The following is an 8,795-nucleotide window of genomic DNA, read 5'->3' as shown; positions in this document are numbered from 1 at the left end:
TCCACCCCCTCCCACTGCAGCTCTAAGTGGGCAAATTTATGCCACTTCTCAGGCATACCTCTGAAAGTGATGCAAAAGATTTCCACCATGCATTTCACCAGATTTAGGTCCTGGAATATCTTAAAACTCATCAGCTGAGGCCAATGGTAGATGGCTTCACAGTCTCAAGGGAGGAGACAGCTATTCCAACAGGGTTTGGCTGCTCTTCTCCTGGTAGCTGTTTCTCTTCACTTCTCCTGCCTCTGAAGTTGTGACTAGACCAACACACTCATCTGAAGTGGCTTTTCTTTGAGGAAGTGATCTAGCCATGGAAACAGTAGAAGCAGGCTTCCTGGAGTAAGGTTACACATCCCAGGAGGTCCAGTAATACCACAACACGAATGGGCCAGAGTAGTGGGGTCGGAGCATATGGTGATCCCTATGAAATCCAGGCCTCTATTATCCCACATGGACTCTCTCCTAGAAAAACTCCTTGACTCCCAGTAAGGGGTTAGTAGACACACAGAAAATTCTCTGCTGTGTTCAGCAGGAGGAAAAAGTATACATCCTCTAAGGGAGGGGCAGTCCTGTCAGCTATACCCTGTTTTTGTATCATGGATGTTGGTACGGGGACAACTCTCTAGCCTGGCGTGCTGGTGACTCCAAGGCTGGTGGTTTGGAAATCAACTCTTTGTTTTCACTTAGAGGTGACTCCAGTATCAGGCCTATCAAAAGTCCTTCACCACTGGATAAGGTTTCAGTGCCAAGATAATATGAAGGCAGAGGATACCACAGAGCAATCAGTATTGGGACCACAATATACACACAATGCAGAGGAGTCATTACCGAGGGCAGTGTGATCAGCTAATTTAGAGGGTACCATGTAAGCTGCCTTGGCTGTCAGTCCTGGAACTTCTCAGGCTTATAGCTCTTAGATGTATGAGCCTGAGAAGTTACGCAGGTGACGACCCTTCTGTCTCTTGCTTGCATCTGAGCTCATCTTTGGCTTGGTGCTCTTTTTTGCCTGTCAGACAGACACCAATATAGTGGTGGATAAATAGGGCCTGAGTGGATACAGAATGGGAGCTTGGAGTGGAATCACAGCTCTCTAAGAGACAGACCCGATGACTGAGTCCTGGTTGTAGCTCTCCTCTGAGTCTGAGAAGGTTTGCATCTGCTTCTTTAGGAGGAAAAGTTTCAGCCTCAACTCCCTTGCTCTCTGGTATGCTTGGAGAAAATGCAAGATGGAAGATCTTTCTGGGACATTCTCAGAGACAAAGCAAGCACGCAGAGTGCCTGTCATTAATGGGCATCAAAGCATATAAAAAAGGCAGGTCTTAACTCCTAGCTACTTAGCGTTTGACATGATTCTAGGATACCTGTACAGGACGGGTCTGGGTTAACTAAAAACTTATCTATGTACAATATATGAAATATATATACACATTTGCCAAGCACAAAAAAGAACTTCATTAACTACACTGCCGCCAGCTATACTAACTACACTATTATATACAAGGGTAAGTAGATTGGCAGTGTGCAAAGTAGACACTTTTACTGCTTCTAGCACTAAGATGGAACCTGTAGAGGCAAATGAGGCACATTTGGACCCATTCTGGCCTTAGATGGTGGTGCATGACGGCATTTAGGGTGCAGGTTGGCCACAGACACTGCTGGCCAAAAGAATCCAATCTCATGTGCCTGGGGCACATGCGCACCAAGAGTGAAATCGTTGTGGACAGGCATGTGAAGTAGTAAGATTACAAGGGATACTGGCAAGTTTAAGCACCAGCACACTCAACTTTACACAAAACATGAAGACACAGAAAAGTTTCTCAGAACACATTTCTTTTACATTTCCTGACAGGACTGATGTATTTTTCTCTCCCAATGCCTTGACATATGTTCACCTGTAAAAACATTATACCACAGAAATATGGTCTATTTCATGTAAAAAATAGCATTATACAATCTATGTTAAGGCAGAGGGGAAGAATAGTCTTGGGGCTAGGGCATTGGAATGGGGAAGTCAGAAGATCGGGGTTCTATCTATTTCTGGCTCTGCCAGATTTCTTGTGGGACCTTGGAAAATATCAGCTTTAAACCTATGTTCCCAAACTGTTTTGTAGACCTCAGCAAGAGCTAAAAATATAAAGTCTTGCTCAAAGAAAATCACTTCAGTAATTAAGTTATGAATGTCTGACATGAGCGAATGCCTCTTGAATGGGAGCAACTTTCAAAGCATAATTAAAAAAAACAAAGGATAGAAAATATGAGCTTTAAAACATTCAAGTGAATAGTAGAGCCTCAGCTCTCTAGATGGTGCTCAAGTTCAGGAACCAACAGGCAAGAAAGATGGGTCTTGGCCCAGGTTTTTAAAAACAGGATAGTGCCACCCGCATTATTTTCAGTAACATAAAATGACTTCTGAAGACTAATAGCAGGTAAATAGGAATAATACTGGGGATCTCAACTGTGTGTCACTGACTCTTATAGGAGCAAAGGAAAGAAAATATGTAAATCCAGAGCAGCTCAGCTAGTTACTATCATCCACACAATAAAATGAAGAACAGACTGGTTCACAATATTTATTATTACAATATATTGCTTTAAACAAAAACTTCCATATGGCTAGTAAATCTAAACCATGGGATGAGAACAGACAGCAGAATTGTAGCGCAAACCACACCTCTGCAAATGTATGCAAAAAAGCTGAACAGAGGCACATAAGCATCACCGTGAAAGAAGAGTACACTACAGACCCCAACTGTGAGAGAGTGCAGATTTACTGGCAGCAGATAGTCTGAATTACCTATCCTCCTTACCAATATCAGAAAGGTCTTGACTTCTGTATGCAAAAACTGTAGGGCCTTAATAGATACCCTTCTTTCACTGTCAACTCCCAAAACATCTTCCTCTTGTACCTGAACTAGTAGATAAACACTATAAAGAATATGTGCAAATTGAATACAAGCATGTATTAGGTTCTCTTGTTCAAATAGAAAGTTAAAAAAGGAACTCCATCTCAGCACAGGAACTCCCCTAACCTCTACAGAAAGGCACCACCAGCAGTATTACCCAAGACATCCAAGGTTATTGGCAACCATAGCCTTGAAACAAAAAACTGATGGCAGAAGGAGCAGGCTATATAACCAGGGTATGTGAAGGTGAGGTAGGATCAATTATATCCTACAGAAGACCTGTTGCTAAAAGTGTTTAAAAAAAGGACTTAAACATGTAAACAGTGAAATTCAATGACATTCTGGGCAGATGGGTTTGTTTTTAAAATTTATTTTCTCAACTCCTTGTTTGGGGAGTATGATAGATTTTAAAAGAAAATGTGTATAATAATTGTGTGCCATGTTCCATATCATTTAATACTTAATTATAGAAGTATGGCTAAACTGGGATGTTATTACCCACATTCAATTACACTGAACCATGTGCTACTGCTGCCTTTATTCACTGCTGCTCAAATTTCTTTGTACAGTAAGTGAACATGCAAGTACCCTTATATCAACTTTGCTACAGATTAAAGTTCATGAAGACTATGAAGAAGTATACTGCATCCAGTTTTGTGTATTTAGAATCCTCAAGCCAAAGTAAAAATAAAAAAACCCAATACCAGCCTGGGCAGAAGGGAGTTGATCTAAAGCCCACAGAGACATCGAAATGCAGTCTGTATTTCACTTTAATGCTGGAGAGAGAACTAGAGACTGAAGAGCTATTTACATGCATAGGGATCTCAAATGTGCTCTAGAAGCTTAAGCAAGAGATACATTTCAGTCCCTTTTAGGGAGTGTTCTTTTTGGTACAAGTGCAAGTGAGAGCTTCCCTTCTTCAGACAGTTGTTGCTGCTTCTCAAAAGCATCCACTCATGTTGGAAGTGACTGTACACAGTGCAAAGAGTGTGTGAGCTAATTCATATTTACATACCTCTAACAAACTAGAGTCAAAAAGGGGAAAATAAATGCTTATCAGTGAAGCCTATAGTGTGTGACTAACTCCTGTGGAACTTCTGTGTATCAGAAGGGGAGCTGATAAGCACTCTTGGCATCAAAGATAAAAGTTCCTTTGTTCAACATCTAGTTATTCCCAACATTGGGAGAAAGGTGAAGTCAGACACAATTGTTTAAGTATCAGGCACAAGAGCCTCTCACCCCCTTGCTTACTCCCTCCCTCCCCCAAGTTGGTGGATAAAAGATTTCAATACAGTGTTAATACAGTTGCAGTGACTTTTCAAGGATTTTGCCTTTTGAGGAATATTAGAGTGAGCCACAAACAAGGTCAGATCAAGAAGTTTTTACCTGAATAGAATTTTTTTTTTTTTTTACTTTAAAACATGCCCTCATTGGTAAACACCATAGAAGTGTTCGGAAACTAGGCTGCAAGGTTTGGAGTGCAATACAAGCTCATTGCTGATCAATTTTCCATTCTTCCTCATCTTGGTGTGTTAAGAGGCAGCTAAAAAGTCAATTTTCAAATAAGTCAGTACTGCCAAGTTGTAGGTAGAGTCATTCCAGAGACACGCTGGGTACAAGCTATTTGTAAGATGTTCCTAGCAACATGCCACAAAACTCCAGAGCATCAACTTTTCCTAAACAAGTCTTCACTTCTGTATTTCATGCGAGTTTTGTGGCTAATGCAGTCCATCTAATGTATGGCAACATGTTTCAGGTGTCTGCCGTACTGACTTCTTTGGAGCAGAAGTAGTGCACAACTACTGCATTAGGGTATCGGGCAAATGCACTGTGAAGAAACAGAATAGCACACAAGATCAAATGTCAGTATAATCAATACACAGTTTTCCCTGTTCACTATACAAGTTTGATTTTTGTTACAGTCAGAAAAATGACTACATAAGACTGCTACTTTCTTAATGAAGAGAATTCCTGACTAAGTTTCAATTATAGCATCAGTTTTATTGGTGATGTCCCAAGCAAAGAACTTAGCTGGACTTGGCAGCAGCGTGACTCAAAAATGCTAGTTAGCCAAGTTTGATTTGGAAGTAATTGCTATACAAACATGGAACCACAAAGTGCGATTTTAACATGATCACTTTTCTAAGTTTGGCATGATCCAAATGACCAACTTGCCCAAAATGAAGCACATCGTATATACTAACTGTAGAGGGGTGGCTACCCGCTCCAGCCCTGGCACAGTTAAAACCAGCCCTGGGAGAGGGCTGGAAGGCTGGGAGAACAGCCCAAGCTGAGTGGGAAGCAGGCTCAGCTGGGGCCATGCCCCAATCAGGGCCCAGCTGGCCCTATAAAGGCTTGACCCAGGAGCTCAAGCAGACAGTCTCTCTCTGCCTTCAGAGAGAGAAGGGCCTGGCTGCACAGAGCTTAACCAAGTGCCTAGAGTGGAGCAGGGCTGGGGAAAGGCCAAGGGAGCCTGGGAGCTCCGGCCTAGGAAAGCCCCAGGCTGCAGGCCTAGGGGGTACTTGGGTTGCAGGAGGCAACCCACGGGTAGGCAAGGTAGAAGCAGCAGGTCCAAACCCCCCTTGCCTGTGATGAGTGACTGATACACTGCAGTCTGCCCCAGTGAACGGGGGCTAAGTGATGACTGGCAGTAGCTAAGACTGAGGTGAGGTGGGGATAGGGGGTGGGGGTTCCCCTGGGAAGGAAGACCCTGAAATTGGAGGTTACTGCCAGAGGGGCAGCACCCCAGAGAAAGGGGCACCGGGGTCCTGGGAGGGACACGGGGCCAGCGGTAAGGCGGATCACCGGCCTGCAGAGGGTGCTCTGACGGCTGGAGAGCTAATTCCCAACAGAGACCAGCAGGAGGCGCTGCAGGGGTGAATCCTGCACGCTTACACTAACCCTACCTTCACCCAGTACTTCAAGATAATACTTAACAGGGAAAACTGGATCAATGCATACCAATAATTCAGTGCTCTCAGAGACAGTTAACTGTGCTCATTAAAGCAGCAAGCAGAGAGAGATCTATTCCCCACCAGATTCTGAATATCAGTCAGGTTTTAGAGGGGATTAATCCCACCACCAGTAACAGTAGCTAAAGGTTGTTAGGTGATATACAAGATTTAGTTTGGAGCTGACGCACTGAACTGGGTGAGAGAAGGAAACATCAAAGTCTCTGCTCCACATCAGCCTGATTTCTTCCTGAAAACTCCAGGGATGAAAATGGTGGAAGGAGAATAATTATCGGAAGTTTTGACACAAATAAAACCATTGCTGCTGCTCAGATGTATTAACGTCATTGGCACATAAGGTGCAGGTTGATTTTGGAGGCACAAAGTAGCCATCACCACACTTAAGGTTTCAGATTTACAAAGCCTTTATATTATATACATTATACTTTCAAAACTGAGAGACCACCTATAAAGATTTATATAAAGAAGCCATGTGCAAAACCAGGAGGCTGGTTTTGTGTATGGGATGTTTAGATGGGCTTGTTACTGGGCTGTGGACCTTTTTTCTTCTAGAAGCAGAAGTGACTAGCAATTGCTTCCCCTGCCCTTAATCTTGCGGTGGCGTCCTTGTTACCTAAATAGAGAGAGTAGATGGATGGATGGATGGAGGGGAATTGTTTCTTGCCCTGGTGGTTGCTGGCGGGAATGACACCAGCTACCTAGTGCAGGCTGTTGGTGCAATGGAGGGAGGGATAGCTCAGAGGTTTGAGCACTGGCCTGCTAAACCCAGGGTTGAGAGTTCAATCCTTGAGGGGACTACTGAGGATCTGAGGCAAAATCAGTACTTGGTCCTGCTAGTGAAGGCAGGGGGCTGGACTCCATGACCTTTCAAGGTCCCTTCCAGTTCTAGGAGATATCTCCATTAATTAAATTAACCCCAATGAGAGCCACTCCACATGGACCCAATTGTACCTGTTTACAAAGAGCTTTCAGATTCCAGGATGGAAAACAACTTTTTATAGTGCTTATCATCCACTCTGCACAGAGTTCTGAGCTCTGTAGACAACATCTCAGGTGATGGCAGCATATCAACTACTTGCTCTATCAATCTTGGAAGAAAAGCCTCATGAAACTTGAAATTGCTTTACTGTGTCTATGCTGGAGGCTTGACAATCCAAGAGAAGTTATTTTGCAGTTCATTTTTTTTCGTCATAGGCATCAAGAGGTTTGGCATTTTTTCCAGCCACTCTGCTAAGATTACAATTTCCAATTCATTGTACACTTCTGAAAGTTCTCCCTCAGTTGTTTGCTCCTGGATTTACACATACTTACTGCTCTGCAAAAATAAGCCAGACTAATTTGTTTTTGTACCACAAGCCTCTTTAGGAAGAATGCTCTCCTAGGAAGTATTACTCACCTGTTTCCTATCTTCTTTTTACACACAGTGCACACTTTTTCCTCTGTGATGATACACTTCACCTGCTGATGCAAAATCCTCTCCTCCTGAACCTTTAGGAGAATGGAAACGTGGTAAGCAATGTAATGCTACACCTCAGCCACCTTTCTAGTCTGAATAGACAGAAGGATAGTATTTTTAACTACCTTTAGTTTCCCTCTATCCTGAAATGCCAGAGTTATGATTTGCTGATTAGTGTGCATTTAGTAATCTTGGCTACACTACACCACCATCTAGAGGACAAGTTTCCTGTACTGGTAATGAAGAGCTCAATTTTTTACCGTCTTTCCATTTAACAGAACTTTTGAAAATCCACTCTGATAAATGAGGATGAAAGAGGTGGGTACAAACCCTCAGGAATTCTGCATGGAGAAGATTTTTGAGTACTTGGTTGAATCGCTTCTTCTGGGCATTTTCTTCAAGGACTTTTTCTAGGAAGATTCGAATCTCACTAATTTGAGTATTTGCTGGGAGCAGGTTTATAGCCTAGAAGGGACAAGGACAAGTTGTAAGAAAGACAAAGGGGTATGGTAGGAAAAAGAAAAAAATGAATCTCAGTCCCATTTATTTTTGGTCCAGATACTTTTAGGATCTGCTCCCAGGGCCTACCCTTAACTCCTGTGTTTTTCATTGTAATTCAAGATATAGCAACTATCCATACCACCACCTATAAAGGAAGGAATCCTTACCTTGGTAGTATCTAATTTGCTGTGGTGCAATTCTAAAACCTGCAGGGCAGCCTCGAGATTGGCTTGAGGCTCCAACAGTTCCATCTTGATTGGCCCCAGGCAATGAACACTAGGTGGGGATAGATACATCCGGAGCAGAGACAGATACACCTGTTTCACACAATAAAGACTGAAGTATAGCAAACAGACACCACTGAACTCTAACCGCTACAGGGCTAATTCTGCAATACACCATGGCATTGGCAAGTAGGGATTTTGATACAGATTTAAAATCTATTAGCGTTAAGCAGCTTGTCTCCTGAACAAGTTTGTGCATTGATTAATTTCCAAGCCTTCAGCACAGAACAAGTTTTAGATATTAAAATTTGAACCTCCTTATTCTACAGCTCTGTTGCGTGTATTCAGACTCATCGGTTGTCTTTAGAAAGTAGCAAGTTTTACTACTTTTTATTCTTGTTAGCAGCATCAACACAGCCCAGAGGGACAGAGCTGGATTCTATTCCTACTTGTAAAACAGAATTGTTGGCCAATGAAAAAGTTCAGCCATTTCCTACAACCCAGCAACATTCCAAACAGGAGAGAAGTTGTGAAAAATGTACAAGTTCCTCAATAGTAGAAGATGATACAGAGGACCCTGCCCCTGAGAAGTTCTGAGCAAACATAGGTCTACTTTAAATTGGCTGAATATGGAGACAATAGTTATAATTCATGTATCACTCACATCAACAACAAGAATATGGACATAAAGCTACTCACATCTTTGTTGCCATCTTTGCTTCTGTCATAGTGTTTATGGCAG

At 42.6% G+C, this 8,795-nt stretch overlaps 1 protein-coding gene across 3 annotated transcripts in view; it reads right to left on the bottom strand.

Annotated features, from left to right (window-relative positions):
• Positions 1-2,551: 2,551 nt before the first annotated feature.
• Positions 2,552-8,795, bottom strand: part of VPS39 (VPS39 subunit of HOPS complex) — a 43,509-nt gene continuing 37,265 nt past the window's right edge. For all 3 annotated transcript variants that reach the window (XM_026651510.2, XM_026651512.2, XM_026651511.2), the window contains 5 exons: positions 8,753-8,795; positions 7,997-8,146; positions 7,659-7,793; positions 7,269-7,360; positions 2,552-4,728 (listed from right to left, as the gene is read on the bottom strand). In XM_026651510.2, coding sequence (XP_026507295.1) covers positions 4,653-4,728; positions 7,269-7,360; positions 7,659-7,793; positions 7,997-8,146; positions 8,753-8,795 — 496 coding nt within the window. In that variant the 3' untranslated portion in view covers positions 2,552-4,652. The remainder of the gene's footprint in view (positions 4,729-7,268; positions 7,361-7,658; positions 7,794-7,996; positions 8,147-8,752) is intronic.

The sequence above is a fragment of the Terrapene carolina genome, unplaced genomic scaffold, assembly GCF_002925995.2.
Source record: "Terrapene carolina triunguis isolate 2854851 unplaced genomic scaffold, T_m_triunguis-2.0 Scaffold96, whole genome shotgun sequence".
In the NCBI taxonomy this organism is placed as follows: Eukaryota; Metazoa; Chordata; order Testudines; family Emydidae; genus Terrapene; species Terrapene triunguis.
Note: the sequence above shows the minus strand (reverse complement) of the source record. Positions and strands in the feature narration are given on the sequence as shown.